This window comes from Glycine soja, chromosome 16 (assembly GCF_004193775.1).
Source record: "Glycine soja cultivar W05 chromosome 16, ASM419377v2, whole genome shotgun sequence".
Classification (NCBI taxonomy): Eukaryota; Viridiplantae; Streptophyta; class Magnoliopsida; order Fabales; family Fabaceae; genus Glycine; species Glycine soja.
In genome coordinates, this window is record NC_041017.1 from 33,648,889 (window position 1) to 33,667,429 (window position 18,541).

At 29.9% G+C, this 18,541-nt stretch overlaps 1 protein-coding gene and 1 pseudogene across 1 annotated transcript; one reads left to right on the forward strand and one right to left on the reverse strand.

Moving 5' to 3' along the window:
• Positions 1-6,428: 6,428 nt before the first annotated feature.
• On the reverse strand, positions 6,429-6,532 carry LOC114391310 (annotated as a pseudogene).
• A 6,152-nt stretch (positions 6,533-12,684) lies between these two features.
• Positions 12,685-16,033, forward strand: LOC114389993 (receptor-like protein EIX2). The gene has a single exon (XM_028350685.1). The coding sequence runs from the start codon at positions 12,713-12,715 to the stop codon at positions 16,031-16,033; it is 3,321 nt and encodes a 1,106-aa protein (XP_028206486.1). The 5' UTR covers positions 12,685-12,712.
• The last annotated feature ends 2,508 nt before the right edge of the window (positions 16,034-18,541 follow it).

The following is an 18,541-nucleotide window of genomic DNA, read 5'->3' on the forward strand; positions in this document are numbered from 1 at the left end:
CTAGAGGATTCTAGTAGTTTCGGTGATGTCTTATATGTTTTACAACTTCTGTTTTTATTTTATATTTTCGCTTCTCTGAACTGTCTTGGTTTTTAACTCAAACGAGATTATTTCTTTTATATTTCTAAGAGAAAAATTTCTTATCTGCTCGTTACAGACAATGATTATGATATCTATATGTGAATAATAAATTCAGTTAGCACTGCTGATTTTGTATGCTCTTTTTCCAATCTACTCTGATGTCTTATCAATAAATATTCTGGAAATGGCTATCGCATAGACGCCAAGCACTTTAATTGCATAATTCTAACATCATGTTTTAGAGCTGACTCTTTTTGTTATATTTTTCCCAGTGCAAGTAAAACTCTGGAAAAGAGCTGCACTAGAGCAATGTTTTGTTTCCACAAATTAAGAACCATATATGACAGAAAGCTTTTTTTTTTCTTTATTTGGAGCTAAGGATAGTATGACAAAAGTTTCTGTAACAATATTATGTATGTAACATGTCGTCAATTGGAATGAAGAATTATGCCTAATCTGATGTTTATGCTTCCAAGTCTCCCATTCAGGATCAAGCTTCAGGCACCAAAGAGAAAAGTGGCGATTTTAAAGATTGTTGTGTCTCTGAACATCAAGCCAGAGACAAATGTGGTGCAGCAGGATGTAACAGACAAGTAAATACACTATATAGAGGACGAGTTGTAAAATGCGCTCTATTTTATATTAAGTTGACATATAAACGATTATAAAAATGAAAGTTTCATTATTCTAATTACGTTCTAAAATTATAGCAGATGTGAAATCTATTTAATTATAATATTATAAATTCTGAGCCAATTGTTAAAATTTTTAATGTGTTGACTGGTTAGTGAAAAGGGACTGTGTGATGAAGACCATTTGTTGGGCAACAACTTTTCCTCAACTACCTTTGGTATGTGTATGAACTATGAACACATTGTTCTATTTTCCATAAGATATATGGGTTCACCTTGTTTCACCGTTCTTGCTGAGGCCTTTAAGGTTTCGTCAACATTGTTCTCATGGTTTGATTAAAAAATAACATTTGTTAGGTAATTAACAACGCAGAGCACGCAGGGCAATTCATTTATATATGAGAGGTTGAAGACAGGTGTCTTTAATTTTCCACATGTTCTTATTTTCTCTCCTCTTCTTTGCCTTCAACTCACTACTTAATTATAACCCTTACGTTTCTTTTATTTTGAGTCCTTTAATTTCATACTAAAAGCAAATTAAGACAATAATTTAGTACAGTTTTTTTTCCTTAACAATTGACATTTACAAACATTGACCTTTACAAGGACTAATTAAGGGACAATAAATACAACAAATTTGAATAAAAAGGTACTTAAAACCTTCAAATCTGCATTTGATTTTTTCACTTTGTGTTGTCGTTGTCTTATGAGCAACAATACATTGGTAGCCTTTTCTCGTGCTAAAAGCAAAGGAAACTGAACTCCAAATCAGATGCAGATTGAATTTGTCATTTTGAGTAGTCATTGGTATGATGATGACCATTGTGAGCAAAGAAGGGACACAAAATGATGTGTTTGCAAGAGATGCGTTGCTGTCTGGGTAAGGTTTAAATTACTTTCTGAATTTTTGAATTAATTTGTTAATTGTAATTATTTGGCTTCATTTTATTATACCCAATTAATTTGTTAATTGTAATTATTTAGCATTTTTTATTGGAGTTCGTTACTTCAATTAGTCACATGTTCTTAATATGTACTTTTAGGCATTAATTAGTATGATACCCGCGTGATTGCATGGGTCCCTTTGATTTTCGCTCATCCAAAATGATCCCGTACATATTAAACGTATTAATAAGATTATATATACTACATTCATCAAAGTAATACACATTCATAAAAAACATATCTTGATTTTTTTCCAGTTAAGTTTGTTCTTATTATTTTATTTTTTTATAAGTATCATAATTAGGACATTTTTTCCTCTGTGAGACTTTGAAGTATCTCTGCATATTTTAATTCTTTAAAGATTAATTCTTAATTTAAAACTTAGTCATAATTAAAGTTTATCACCTTTTGCCAAGAACGTCTTGTGTGAGAAGTTTCTATTTGTTCTATATATAAGTATTGCAGCTAATTTATACCTCCAAAAGTTAAGTGTTTAATTATTTGTATCTGTTCTTTTTTTTTAAACTATTTTAATTATAATTTTAATACTATAATAATAATAATAACGTAATTTTCGTCATTGTAAAAAAATAGAAACCTTTTGCCATTTTCTTTTTATCGACATATTTGAAAGGAAGATAGTAAACCTATGGTGCTGTAAGAAAAAAATCACTATTGATTGATTTCTATGAATTATGGGGTGCTGTTCCCAACTGTTTTTTAATAAAAATTTCAAATTAAAAATAAAATATAACTAAGTAATTAAAATTAGGAGAAAAATGGAAACTGCGTCTCCTATATGTATAAAATTTATATCCTTCTTGCTTTCAGTATGGTAATGGCATGGTGTGGATATCTCTTTCAAGATACGTCAACTGGAAGCAATATTTCCCTCCTTTCTCACTGGTAATCACGAAATAACCATTTTTTTTAACAAAGAAACGTATATTTTAATAAAGGCTATGAATTAATTAAGGACATGATCTCGTCAGCCACATTTACACCTTTCCCTTTTTGCTTTTTCTGTTCAGAATTATGTTACTTTAAAGGAATAACTAGTTGCCAGCCTTTGCCTATTGTCTTATTTGTTGGTGACCCTTGTCATTGTCAACAACATAGTTTGGATAAATAAATGTTTATTCCTTCTTGAATGCATTCTAATTAAAATATGATGGTGGGGGCAAAATAGGTTTGGGATTGGAATCGAAGAGATGATATGCTTGCATATTGATATGGTCAAGTTGTGACTTTGACTTATCTTTATGTTCACATCATATATCATCCCCCCCCCCCCCCCCTATATAGGGCTATATGTACAGTTTTAACAAAATCAAGTTTAAATCATGAGCATCATTATCAAAATTAGTTTTGTTAGCACGGTTAGTTTGACAAATTCGAATGCATAATTATATTGTTGTCCTACATTGCTTTTATGTTTCAGAGACTCCAATAATGTGTGGTGGAGCCAAATTTTCAGGTTAATGGTAGTGGGTGTAAAGTATATTAATTGTATGGTATGGAAAGAGAGGAAAAAAACACTATTTTATCAATTTGGGTATATATAGGATATTATCAAGGTTTTAATTAAACTGCAGTCTAAAATTAATGCAATAACGGCCATAACATTAAGATTTTTAAGGTTTATAAAATCAGATTTCAACAACAATACTTACTATACATTTTACTACTTTTTTTTTTACTTAAGATTTTTCAGGACTTTACATTCATGATGACCCACAACTCGACAATTTAAAATCATAGATGTGATAACAATCATATTATTTGCTAACAATCATACATTCCTTTCCTTCCCATGGCATTAGTACCTCTCCCAAACTAAACCTCTTTAACTACTGCATGTAACTCAAGTACTGATCAACTTTTCAATATATGATTTACAATAGTTAGAATAATAATTTCCAAAAAAAAAGGATTAGAGATGTAAGGAATGAAGATCTGAAAGTGTGACACCCATGGTTTATTACAGTTCATCAGTATGACAAATCTGGCTTTTATTGTGTTCTTTTCTTTCCATACCTACATTATTATACACCCACTGACACTTTACCTGAAAATTTGGCTCCACCACGTTAGAATCTCTGAAACATAAAATGAAAGCAATGCAGGATAATAATAAGACCATGCATATCGAATTTGCCAAACTAACAATGATAATAAACTTTTCGTAATGGTGCTTATGGTTTAAACTTGATTAATTTCGTTTGTAATCTCTTCAGTCCCATACATCTTAATCTTTTAGATGGTTCAATAGGAGTTTTGTTATAGTAACTACATTTATCTTGCTATATGACGAAGTAATCTCTGTCCTAAAGTTTAGAGCAATGCGTCAAAGTGAAACTGGCAGAAAACAAGTATTTCGGCTTCAACCAAATCCTACTTATCCTCTTTTTATTACTTCCTAATTAACTTTCAATATAGTATTATTGAGGTAAATGCACCTAAAATAGCAACGAAACACAATTGATTAGTAGTTTTCCAAATGAATTGTCATAAAGAAAATCATAAAAAGCATCCAGATCTAGAGCAAAAGTATAAGTTGACACACAAAATAAGGTTTTAAAACAAAAACAAGTTATAGACAAAATAGTCTTAAAAACATCTCCTTCAACCTTACCTTTGCAGTTGAAGTTTCATACCTATAGTGTCTCATGCTAGCCGATAGTCATCTTATCTTCATATATTCAAACAAAATAAAAATTTCTATTTTAACTTTTTTCCTATTATTTGATATCAGAACAATTATCTAAGCAAAATTGAGCATAAGTTGTTTGAAATTATAATATAGTAAATTTAGAGCATGATTTGACAATGCATATTAAAAAGTATTTTTTTATACATAATTTTGAAATTTAAATTTTGGAAATGATTTTTTCTTAGTTTCAGAATTTAAACTCTGCAACAATGAAACTACACTCATCAATATTTAGGGTATTATCGGAAATTAAAAAATTGAAGCGAGGTGTGAAATAACAAAAAACAATGGCCTTATGTAAATCAAACAAAACTCCATCATTTGAGACCCAATTAACGGGTAGAATATCAAACCGAAATTAAAAAAAAAAAATGCAAGCATGAGCCATATGAGGGATGTGTTTGGGACACCCATCATTTTTGTTGGTACACCCAACAGTTTTTCAAAATACCAAAAATACCCACCAAAATGTCCTGGATATTTTTGGTTATAAACAGCAAATTAGTTTTTTCATTTCTGCAACACCTTTCTTTTTCGGGAAATCGTACTCCCTTTGTGTAACTTTCTTCCGATAGTGTCCTTTTGTAAGTGTTTGTAATCGCCAGTGATGTATACATGTTGTTTACGAATATACGGTGAAATAGTGATTTTTTGTTGTCGGAGAAGAAGAGGTGTGAATTTTTTTTTCAAAACATACGAATTGACAATCCGTATGATTCATACAGATTGATAATCCGTATGATTTATATGAATCTGTACAAATCATACAAATTGTCAATCCGTATGAACCAAATCCGTATGTTTTGAATTTTTTTAAAATTATAATTTATTTAGAATTTTTTATACATTTAATTTATTTACAAAATCTGATAATTAAACAAATTTGACTGAATGTTGTATTTAGATATTTATTACAATAATTAATAGTTAAACAAATTTAGTATTTATTTAAATGATGTATTTGAATGTGTATTACATAGATTGAATGACGTATTTAGATGTTTATTACAACAATTGATAATTAAACAAATTTTTTATTTTTTTACATATGTAAATTTTTATTAAACTTATGATTTTTATTTACAAATTATATATATAAAAAATTAATTGTCACAAAATTTATTATGTAAATTTACATGTGCATTAAATATATATTAGAAATTTTAGTATTATATATAGTGACATTAATTATTTTATAACATAATTGGTTTATTAGTTCGGTTGATTAGAACATTGTGCTAATAATGCGAAAATAATAGGTTCGATTCTTATTTGAACCATTAATTTGTAAAACATATTTTTAAAAAAATTCGTATCAATTTTACAAAAAGAACAAACTGGAATTTCACATGTTATACTTTCTAGAAAGATTTTTTTGAAATACACTTAACTTCCTTTATTTTTTTGTATTTCCTAGATGACCTTTTTGGAAAGGCAGTTCTAGGAAAACAAAAACATATTTCTGGAAAGGCTTTTTTGGAAATATAGAAAAGTGTATTCCAGAAGAACAAAAATAACTTTCAGAAAGGTCTTTCTAGAATACATTAATTTTTTTATATTTCAAGAAAGGTTTTTCCTAAATTATATTTTTGTACATTTGAAAAGGCCTTCCCACAACTATAAAAAAATTAGTGTTATGAAAAGGCATTTCCAGAATATGTTTTTATATTTCTGAAAAGGCTCTTCAGGAATTATGTTTTATACTTCTAAAAAGACCTTTGCAGAATTATGTTTTTATACTTTTGGAAAGGCTTCTATGAAAGAATAAAAAATTGTATATTCTTGAACTTTTATTTTGTTCCTAACTTCGTCGGTGGCTTTGTGCTTTCTTTTCTGCATTAGGCTGGTTCGGTGGTGGTGTAAGGAGGTTGCAACAATGGTGTTTGGGTTGACAATCGACAGTGGTTTTGGTGGAGGCTTGGTTTGCTTGGGAGAGACAGGGTATTTGTGTCCATTCGGGTCCTTTGGAGGTGCAAGGAGCAAAAAAGGGAGGTGCGAGAAGAAAAAAGGGAGATCCAGAAAGTAAAATCCAAGTTATTGTTGTTAGGGATCTACTGAAAGATGGGTACTGGGTAGCCTTTACCGATGTGTTAACCAGATTTGAGAATTGTTTTCGTCCTTGTCAAGAGAGATGAGAATCATCTCTCCTTTTCACCTTTTCACTAAAATCTACTCAGTTATGCAAATAGTTTGGGAGAATCATTTTAGGAAGACCTTACTCGAGTGTCTCTTGAACAGTTGTTCACCCTTATTAATAAGGGTTGTCGTCAATTCAATCCTTACTTTCACATGATGGATCTCATCACGAGTATGCTGGCTAGGAACCAAACTAAAATTTTTTGTTTAGGGGCTTTGACCCTTCTTGAAACCAAAAAAAGAAAGAAAGAAGTAACTTTTTTACACCTGCTGTTAGAGATTCCACATGTTACAAACTGATTTTGTATAATTAAATTAGAATCAAATTTACATTTTAAGATAATATTAAAACTTATCCTAGTAAGTCTTGTTGGGCTTATTGGGCTATCACATCAGATTGTTATTGAATTACTTGTTTTAATGTGTGTGTTGTATAATAATGATACCAAAATAATAATATATATAAGTGGATGACATTTGTTACTTTATAATCCAGTTTTATATGATTGAGAGATTTATACCCATATTCTAAGACATCATTTTTTTATTTTGTTATTCACACTCCCTTATTTTTTTTTTCCAATAATGCTCTTTATTAATAATCATAGTTTTGTTGTTTCAAAATTTAATCTTTAAAAGTCTATCTATATGCTTCAGAATTAAACATTTGAAAGTCAATTCCACATTTCAGGATTAAATTTCTAAAAGTCTATTTGTATATTAAGATGGAAGTCTGTCTTCTAATTTAGATGAAAGTGAAACTAAAATTTTGTAATTTTTAAAATATTTCAAACAATAGTAGATCAAGTAAGATGTTAAAGAGAGTGTTTTAGATACATTATTACTAACATTTTAATTTTTTTTGTCCTACATCTAAGATCATGGTTGTCTTTTGACTCAGAGAATCAAAGACTAATTTTGCTTATAATGTGGTTGTCAGTGATCAAAAATAATTTTCACGCATAATGAAAATCAAATATTCGTTTTCTCGATAAATATATCATTTTTCATATGTGAACACAACTATCATTTCTATTAATTTTAATTGTGTAGCAAACAGTGTGCATTTACATAATTCCAAAATTTAAATACAAAAGGTTTTATGCATATAATTTTTAGAATTTAAATTATGAAACTCACTTCATTTTTAACATAATTCTGAAGTAATGATACTACACTCACTTGTAAGAGCGATATTATTGAAAAAAAATAAAATAAAAATTTAGTGGGTGTAGTAAAATTGAGGTGCTAAAAAGAAATTCTAGAAGAAATGCAAAAAAAAATGCCATGACATCCAATCACTTTACTTTAAAATTGATTTTAATCAAAATTATTATTTTAAAAATCAATTTTATTCTAATTTTTATAAATACTCATTCAAATACTTATTCGTGCATCTTGTTGCTCCAAAGATTTTTCAGGAAGCATCAACATTATTGCGGAGTTATTAACATCTTTCTGCAACACACAATATTCTTTTAGCCGAGCCGAGATGAACGATGGGATACTCAAATTGCAATTAATATTTTTTCAGGAAAAATATGATTGGTTTGGACCTGTTTCAATTAATAATTGATTAATAACATCATGGAATATTGCTTGATTATGACAATTAGTTCAATTATATTGCTCCTATAAACACTAGGGTTGATCAGAAAATAAGCTAATAAATGTATTGACTTCTCCTTTTTCAATATGATACAATGTTTATGGTTGGAAGGACCACCTCTTGAGGTGTGCCAGTTATTAGTTTTTATTGTTAGAAAATAGAATTCTCGTTTTTCCTTTTAAAAAAATTATGTATTTCATTTTAAAAATACTATAATATATAATATATAAGTTATATCAAATTAAAAATATTACTTAATATGTCTTTACTTAAAAATATTAATTAATATGTCACACTTACATCCAACGAAAAAAATATAAAAGTAAATTTGTCGATGAAAAATAAAATTATTAGAGATATTTATAAAGATAGTACAATATAATGAATTAATGATTTTTTGTTAGTCCATGAAAAAATAGAGCGGAGCTTGTAGACCAATAATTACATTATAGGAAATTAGTAAAAAGAATCTCTCAATGAATAATATAATTGAGAATTTGATTTATATTTGAGTCTTATAGTAATAGAATAAGAATATTGTAGATGTTATTGTTATATAATAATGATATATATATATATATATATATCATAATAATTAGATAAATTATAGTTTTTATTATATTCATACTGATTGTATACATGAGTATGAAATATTGATATTTTTGTATTGTAATATAAATATGATATTTTAAATAAATAGTGGGATATACATTATATTTTTTTGTAAATTTTTACATGTATCAAAATATATTAGTACTTTCAAATAATGACAAAAAATAATATTTTCGTCTTTTATGTTTTCTAACTCTTTTGATGGGTTAGAAAATTAAGCACACAAACACATCAAATTTAAAAAGTAAAATGATTGCATAGACTTTAAAATTATTAGTCTTTGTAGAAATTTTATATAAAGACAAATTAAGCTTCCATTTTGTGTGCTTTAGCAAAATGACACATGATATTTATTGGTCTTAATTCTAAGGAGACTTTTCTTAGTATGATATCAATCCTAGAAAGTTTTAGAAATATTCTAACGTGCAACTTACGTATGTTTTGGAAGAGAGGAAAGAAAATGAAAAAGGGTAAAAAAGGTTTAAAATTTGAATTTAAAAAATTAGAAGGAAAGAAAATTTTATTGGCCAAAAGTAACACACATTTCCATCACTCCCCTTTTTTATTTTTCTTCTTTTATGCACCTTACACCTATTTTATCTTTGAGGAAGACTAACAATACTCTTTTCTGTTATTTATTAAAATTTATAAAAAATCACAAATTTTAATTAATGGTTTCACATCAAAATTAAGAAATATATATAATCATTAAATAAAAAATAGAACTCACCAATTTAAATTTATAATTTTTAATAATTTTTAGTCAATAATATACAACATTAAAAAAAGATTTTTTTTTTCTTTATAACCAACAAAAGAGTACTAGACAGTGTCACTAACGATATTTCTCTTTTATATTCCCACCCCACAATTTTCTATTATTACATTGGCTAAGTGCATTTTTTTTTATTTTCCCTTCATATAACCTTTAATTTGGTTCACAATTAAGAGAATATGTCTTCTAGGCTTGAAGAGAGCATACTAAATACTTAGGAATTTTTGTCATTTCATTTATTCTCTTGAATTAGAAAATATATTAGGACCTTATTTTACTTTAGAGCATGCTAGTAATTTTAAACATTAAGATTTCTCTTATTTTTCTAAAATACTTTTTTTTATCAATTTTTTATTTAAATATATTTTTAGGTCCTTTAAATTTGGATTATCTTTGTTTTTTTCTTCCAAATTTAATTTTTCATTTTTTAGTTCCTCAATTTTGAAAAATGTTTTTTAAACCCTCTTGACTGATTTTTGATGATTTAAATGCATAACTTGTGGCATTTTTGTAGGAGGAGGACTAAAAAAATATTTTTTAAAATTAAGGGAATAAAAATAAATTTAAATTTGGGGATCAACTACAAAAGTAATCTAAATTTGATGGTCCAAAAGTATATTTAAACAAATATTTCAAGAGACTATGAAATTTGATTGAATTAAGACCTAATCTTTGTAAGTTTTTGAAGCAGCCTAATAGGTAGATTCTGATTATAAAATAAGGATTACTTTGAGGAATTTATTATTAACATAAAGCTCCTTATCTTATTTTCCATGATCAATGTTCTAATTGTGAGATTTTGATTAGGGATGATAAAATAAGTCCAATCCATTGGATTGACCCATTTGATATGCTAAACAAAGCAATATAAGTTTAAATTTCCAACCTATTGTTAAAATAGGTTCAACCTATATATTTGGTAGGTAAAGGGGCAGTTATGTTGGATCAACGTGTCGGGTCAACTTTCCTTTTTATTTTTTTCTTGTATTTGTTGTAACTCATCCAAACTTACTTGTTGAGAGGATGGTTGTTTTGTTCTTTTTGGTTTTTCTTCACATTGTGTGGTTGCTTTGTTTCCTTTCATTTCTCTTTCATGAGTTTTAAGAGGGTGATCTGAATGGGGGGAAAGATGGATTAAGGTGTGATTTTGATGTGGATGTGGGTTGATTATTGTGGAAGAAAAATTAATGACAGAAAGAGTGATAATTTTACATTGATTGTTTCATACTTGATGTAGAAAGACACTTTTTATGTTGGTTACAAAACAATTGATGTAAAAAAGGAAATACATTTTACATAGACAATATTTACATATTGGTTCTAGAATTGATGTAAAAAGCTCATTTTACCTTATGCAAAATATCTCCCCACCATTGGTGAATTTAAAAACATGTGCAAAGACTTTTTTATTTCTTGGGGACCGGTGCAAAGACTTGAAATTGCTAGTCTATGCAAAACATTCATGTAAAGACAAATTAGTCATGCATTTTTTGTACTTTGACAAAATAACACATCATATTTCTTGGTGGACTTAAATATATATTTTTTATATATTTTAGTCCTTGTAATTTTAATACTTGGTTTTAGTCGTTACTATCAACTATCAGCATTTATGGATTATGTAATCATGTTGTTGGTTGTCCATTGACTCGTCATGTTACTAATGAGTTAATTTGATAGACTGTCATATGTAAATTTTGTAGTAATTTGGATCTTCAAATTCTAATGTGTTAAAAATAATTGATAGTGCTAGATTAGTTGATGAGAGATTTTAAAAAAATTACACATTATTTATTGTTAAGATCTTTGATAGCATGAGAAGTCAATGAATGATTAATGTAACTACATGTTATGTAGTCAATTAATGTTCTTACTTTGATAATATGGACTGATTTATTTTTTTAATTTTTACTGGGACTAAACATTATTGAAAGGCTAAAACAAAAACACTAATAATTTATAGTAGCCAAAATGTTGTTTAAGCCTTGTTTGTTTTAATTTTACATAGACTTTTCTCAGCATCGTGTGCTCGTTAAAGTGACAAACTCAAATACTTTAATGTGCAGCTCAGGTAGTGTAATTTAATGACATTACAAAAATTCCCTTGATAATCTAAAAATAAAATCATAGTTATATTTTTTATTTATTAAAATTTGTAACATCATTTTTTTGTCGAATTATCTGATGAAATTTACTTGTTACAACTTGCTGGTACAGTATGAAATAGAGTTTGATGAACCTGTAATTAATATATGAGATAATTTTATTACACAATTATATAATTATTGAATTTTTTTTATTATAAATTGCTTATCACCTGAGCGTAATAAAGGAATTTAAAATATATAAGCCTCGTATATGGAGTCTTCGTATTTTAATTTTTAAAATAAAGTTTTTTTTAAGAGAAAACTTCCTTATTTTGCTGTCTTCAATAAGTGAACGAGAATTAACAAGTTAGTCATTTAGCCATACTATGTTTTTCGTCGTCATATTTTTTCTTTATTCTAAAAATTTACATTTGAAAAACTTAGTTTGTTTTCTTGTCTTTGAACAAGAATTAACAACTTATTCGTATGGTCATACTATCATCACTGTTCCCGATTTTCATTTTACTGAGTTGTTTCATATCAGCAAAAATATAATGAGCAATAATTGTTTTCAAAACTAAAGTATGCATTTGTGAATTTAAAAACAAGTGCAAAGATTTTTTTATTTCTTGGGACAAGTGCAAAGACTTAAAATTGTTAGTCTACACAAAACATTCAAGTAAACATAAATTAATCTTGCATTTCTTGTACTTGGGCAAAATAACACATCATATTTTTTTGTGTGCTTAAATAATTTGATTACACAATTATATAATTATTGATTTTTTTATCATAAATTCTATATTTTTTCCATGAAGAATGGTAAGTTTAAATTGCTTATCACCTGAGTGTAATAAAGGAATTTAAAATATATAAGCCTCGTATACGGAGTCTTCGTATTTTAATGTTTAAAATAAAGTTTTTTTTAAGAGAAAATATCCTTATTTTGTTGTCTTCGATAAGTGAACGAGAATTAACACAACTCTGTCATTTAGCCATACTATCAGCTATATAAATCCTGCCGCAGGCTCCATCTTTCATACTTCACAATTTAAGAGAAAACTGATCACAGTAACCCATCTTTGTTTTACTCATCTTTGTTTTACTCTTAGTCATTTCATAATGAGTTGTTATTTTCTGAAACTATTTTATGCACTTTTGCTGCTTTTATTGCATGCTGCAGGATCCATTCTTGGATTCAACAGCCTTCCCAATAGCACAGAAATTAAGTGCATTGAGACTGAGAGACAAGCACTCCTCAACTTCACACATGGCCTCATAGATGACTTTGACATTCTCTCTACATGGAGGGACGATCACAGTAACAGAGACTGTTGCAAATGGAAAGGCATTCAATGCAACAATCAAACTGGTCATGTTGAGATGCTTCATCTCCGTGGTAATGGTACACAATTTTTGAGTGGTGCAATCAATATCTCTTCATTGATTGCCCTTGAAAATATTGAACACTTGGATCTCAGCTCTAATGATTTTGAAGTGAGTCATATCCCAGAACTCATGGGCTCGTTCACCAACTTAAGATATCTCAATCTCTCTGATTGTTATTTTATTGGGATTATTCCTTCTGATATTGGAAAGCTTACACATTTACTGTCTCTTGATCTAGGTAAGAATTTTTATCTCCATGGACAAATCCCTTATCAACTTGGAAACCTTACACATTTACAATATCTTGATCTAAGTGATAATTATCTGGATGGGGAACTCCCTTATCAACTTGGAAATCTCTCACAGTTGAGGTATCTTGATCTTGCGGGGGGGAATTCATTTTCGGGAGCATTTCCTTTCCAAGTTGGGAATCTTCCTTTGTTGCACACTCTTGGACTTGGTGGCAATTTTGATGTGAAATCTAAGGATGCAGAGTGGTTGACTAATCTTTCTTCCTTGACAAAACTTAGGCTAAGTTCACTACACAACCTTTCCTCTTCTCATCACTGGCTACAAATGATCAGCAAGCTTATTCCAAACTTAAGAGAGTTGAGGCTAGTTGGTTGTTCTCTTTCAGATACAAATATTCAATCTCTGTTTTATTCACCTTCCAACTTTTCCACTGCTCTTACCATCCTTGATCTTTCTTCAAATAAGCTCACATCCTCAACATATCAACTGTTGTCAAACTTTAGCCTTAATCTTCAGGAGCTTTATCTTGGTCATAATAACATTGTTTTGTCATCTCCTCTCTGCCCAAACTTTCCGGCTCTTGTTATCCTTGACCTTTCCTATAATAATATGACATCATCAGTCTTTCAAGGTGGTTTCAACTTCAGTTCAAAACTTCAAAATCTGGATTTGCAAAATTGTAGTCTTACTGATGGAAGTTTTCTTATGTCATCTTCTTTCATTATGCGTTCTTCATCTTCTCTTGTGTCCCTTGATCTCTCCTCAAATCTGTTGAAATCATCAACTATATTTTACTGGCTCTTTAACTCTACCACCAATCTTCATAACCTTGACCTTGGTTATAACATGTTAGAAGGTCCCATTCCAGATGGATTTGGGAAAGTAATGAACTCTCTTGAAGTTCTTGACCTCTACGGTAACAAACTGCAAGGCGAGATTCCATCTTTCTTTGGTAACATGTGCGCATTGCAGTGGTTACGGCTCTCACATAACAAGTTGAACGGGGAATTCTCTAGCTTCTTCCGAAATTCTTCATGGTGCAACAGAGACATATTTACGAGGTTGGATTTATCTTATAACCGGTTGACTGGCATGTTACCTAAAAGCATTGGATTGCTGTCAGAGTTGGAGGATCTTCACTTGGCTGGGAATTCTTTGGAGGGTGACGTCACTGAATCCCATCTTTCTAATTTTTCCAAATTAAAATACTTTCGCCTATCAGAGAACTCGTTGTCTCTGAAATTTGTCCCGAGTTGGGTTCCTCCATTCCAATTATTACACTTGGGACTCAGTTCTTGCGAGTTGGGCCCCACTTTTCCTAGTTGGCTCAAGACTCAAAGTTCGTTGTATGACTCTGTACCAGACTCTGATAACGGGATTAATGACTCTGTACCAGACTGGTTTTGGAATAACTTGCAAAATATGATATTATTAAATATGTCTCACAATTATATCATTAGTGCAATTCCTAATATATCATTGAACCTTCCTAACAGACCGTCTATACTTCTGAATTCCAATCAGTTTGAGGGTAAAATTCCGTCATTTTTACTACAAGCTTCCGAGCTGATGCTCTCTGAAAATAATTTTTCAGATTTGTTTTCATTCTTATGTGACCAAAGCACAGCTTCAAATTTGGGCACTTTAGATGTGTCACACAATCAAATAAAGGGGCAACTGCCAGATTGTTGGAAATCAGTAAAGCAATTACTGTTCCTTGATTTAAGCAGCAATAAATTGTCAGGGAAGATTCCTATGTCCATGGGCGCCCTTGTTAATATGGAAGCCTTGGTTTTACGAAACAATGGTTTAATGGGTGAGTTGCCTTCTTCTTTGAAGAATTGCAGCAGTTTATTTATGCTGGACCTGAGTGAAAATATGTTGTCGGGTCCAATACCATCATGGATTGGAGAAAGTATGCATCAATTGATAATCTTGAACATGCGAGGAAATCACCTCTCCGGAAATCTACCCATTCATCTCTGTTATTTGAACCGTATTCAATTGTTGGATCTTTCAAGGAATAATTTGTCAAGAGGAATTCCATCATGCTTAAAGAATTTCACTGCAATGTCTGAACAGAGCATCAACTCAAGTGACACTATGTCTCGTATATATTGGGTTAATGAGACTTACCATGATATTTATGGTCTTTACTCATTCGGAGGTTATACGCTTGACATAATATGGATGTGGAAAGGTGTGGAACGGGGGTTCAAGAATCCAGAGTTACAGCTTAAGAGCATTGATCTTTCCTGTAACAATTTAACGGGTGAAATACCAAAGGAGGTCGGATATTTGCTTGGGTTAGTTTCTTTGAATCTATCAAGAAACAATTTGAGTGGAGAAATTCCTTCTCGGATTGGGAATTTAAGGTCACTAGACTCACTTGACTTGTCAAGAAATCACATCTCTGGGAGAATTCCTTCTTCTCTTTCTGAAATTGATGATTTGGGAAAATTAGACTTGTCACACAACTCTCTTTCTGGAAGAATCCCATCAGGAAGACATTTTGAAACCTTTGAAGCCTCTAGTTTTGAAGGAAACATTGATCTTTGTGGTGAACAACTTAACAAAACTTGTCCTGGGGATGGAGATCAGACAACAGAAGAGCATCAAGAACCACCAGTCAAAGGTGATGATTCAGTTTTCTATGAGGGATTATACATCAGCTTGGGGATTGGATACTTCACTGGATTTTGGGGCTTATTAGGGCCATTACTACTGTGGCCTCCTTGGAGAATTGCTTACATCAGGTTTCTAAACAGATTAACAGACTATGTATATGTATGCTTATTGTGAATGTGGGAATTGTTGCTGATCACTCCAAGGCAAAAAGGTATGTTCTAGATTTATTTGTCAATTTCATGGTTTATGTTCTGACTTTGTTTTATTTTACATATATCAAGAAATTGCTTCACTGATCAAAAAGAGCAATATGGATTTCACATAGAGGAGGCCAAGAATAATAATAATAATTTAATCTAATTATTATTTAACTTGTAATTTTTTTTAAAATTTTTTACAAAGAAAAAATGTACAACTATATTAAGCATAAAAACATTACTATCTAATTAATTTTATCATTTATATGAAAATAAATAAATAATTTTTTTATTCCTAAATACTAGAAACATAAACTCTTTCAAATATATTAATTAGACATTTATAGAAGAAACAAATAGATGCATTTTTTAAAATGATTTTCCATAATTATAAATGTACACTTACACATTACAAATATTTTATTATTATCTTTAATTTCTTTTTATCTCACTTTTTACTTTCAAATATTTTTTTTCATAAATTTTAAGGGGACCGTAATTCTTTTAACATGGTATTTTAAATACACTTTGTGAAAAACTTGGGGGCCATGCTCCCTGCGTGTATACTTCCATCTTCAATTTTATATGAAAAAATATAATTCTGTTTATATCTTGTAATTAATCCAGAACATTAATTGTTGTACAAAAAAATGCTGATTGTTGCAGATGTGCTGCATGCTTCTGATCAGAGAAGAAACCATTGTTGGCAGCTACAAATGCGAGATAATATATTTGTATTTATTGTATAATATATTTGTAATGCTGTTTGTTTTTCATTATTGTGATTAGATCTGTGTTATCTAAAATTTCACCACTTCATATTCATCTTCAACAATGCTTTCTACTATATTCTCCTAGTGCAGCTATACTTAACTGTGAATCAAATTTGTGCATGAGAAGAAGAATGCAAGATACCCTATTTGTTCCTAGTTATTACCAGTATATTTGCATCCTTGTGTTAGACCCCTTCTGTACATGCACTTTTGCTTTGCCAAAAGTAGCAAGCAGAGCATTAAAAATTGCATCAAGCTAGTGTTAGGTTGCTGGACTTATCACATTTTATCTATTTATCTCACAATTATCACGATAGAAAAGGGTATATCTGTAAATGAAATTCACACAATGAATGCTAATTTGAAATTCTCTCTCTTCCGTTGCACCAATATGAGAGTGCCAATTAGATCCCATCATCTAGTCCTTATTTTAGGAATAAGTTTCGTAAGAAAAGGGAAAGGATCATAGGCAGTCTAAAACACAACTTCATTTCATGCAGTTTTGCCATTTCGTTTGCAATTTTCATTTTTTTATTTGTATTCTGCCATTTAAATTGATACACTTTTCTAAATGTTGTAAACTATCAAACTTCTAGTTTTATAAGAAGTCTGTCTGCAATAAATGGTATCATTAGTACTCAGTACATATTCTCACTGGTATCACTGAAAATAACTGTTGGAGACTACCTTTTCAAGAGAGGAGTTGACCACGTATGGTTCATCATGGGCTTAGCCTGTCAAATCATGATCATGATTCGTTGAAGGTTCACCACAAGTATTTACAATAAATCTATTGCAATACTAATTTTTCATTTTTCTGCAGCTTTAGGCGAAGTCTCCCTAATTTAGGAATAAATGCCTTAATTCTAATCACTAGTTAGCAATTACTCTATCATCACCATCCATCTTATATCTTCTGTATCCTCTATTCTCTTTCGTTTTATTTAAAGAGATTCTCAATCCTAAAATAGTGTTCTCCGTCTCTAGTCTTCATGTTTTTCTCTATATTCCATGAGATTTCGGGTAAAGCCAGTTGAATACATTTATAAACTAAATGTCAATGTTGGTAGTCCCTAATTTAGGAGATCGCGGTGATTTTGAGGCTGCTATTTATGTGACCACATGGAGGAATTGATGGTGGTATACGCAGCAATTTCCTAGACAGTAGACACTATCCTCACCTACTGGAGGCTATGAATATTAAGGAATCCTTTGACAGAGTAAGTATTTCACCAAGACCAAGACTATATGTGACTCTATTAAGGAATAAATGACATTAAATGTATATTTTCTAGTGTTATATAAAGGGTTCGACAAGCTAGATTGAGAGAAATTCAGAATCTGACTTGCTACGCTCATTCTCCTTATGCTATTTCATTGATCAAGGCTCCTATCATCTTGGCTCATCGGTATGCTTCTCTCATTTAAAATATTCAGAATATGTCTTTACCTAAAAATATTAATTAATATGTGACACTTACACCCAACTAAGAATAGTAAATTTGTTGAAGTGCTTTGCACACTTGAGAAATAAAATTATTAGAGACATTTATAAAGACATGACAATATAATGAATTAATGATTGTTTGTTAGTCCCTGGTAAAATTGAGTGGAGCTTCAAGACCAATAAGTATATTACAGAAAATTAGTTAAAAGAATCTCTCAATAAATAATATAGTTGAGAATTTGATTTTTATTTGAGTCTAATAGTA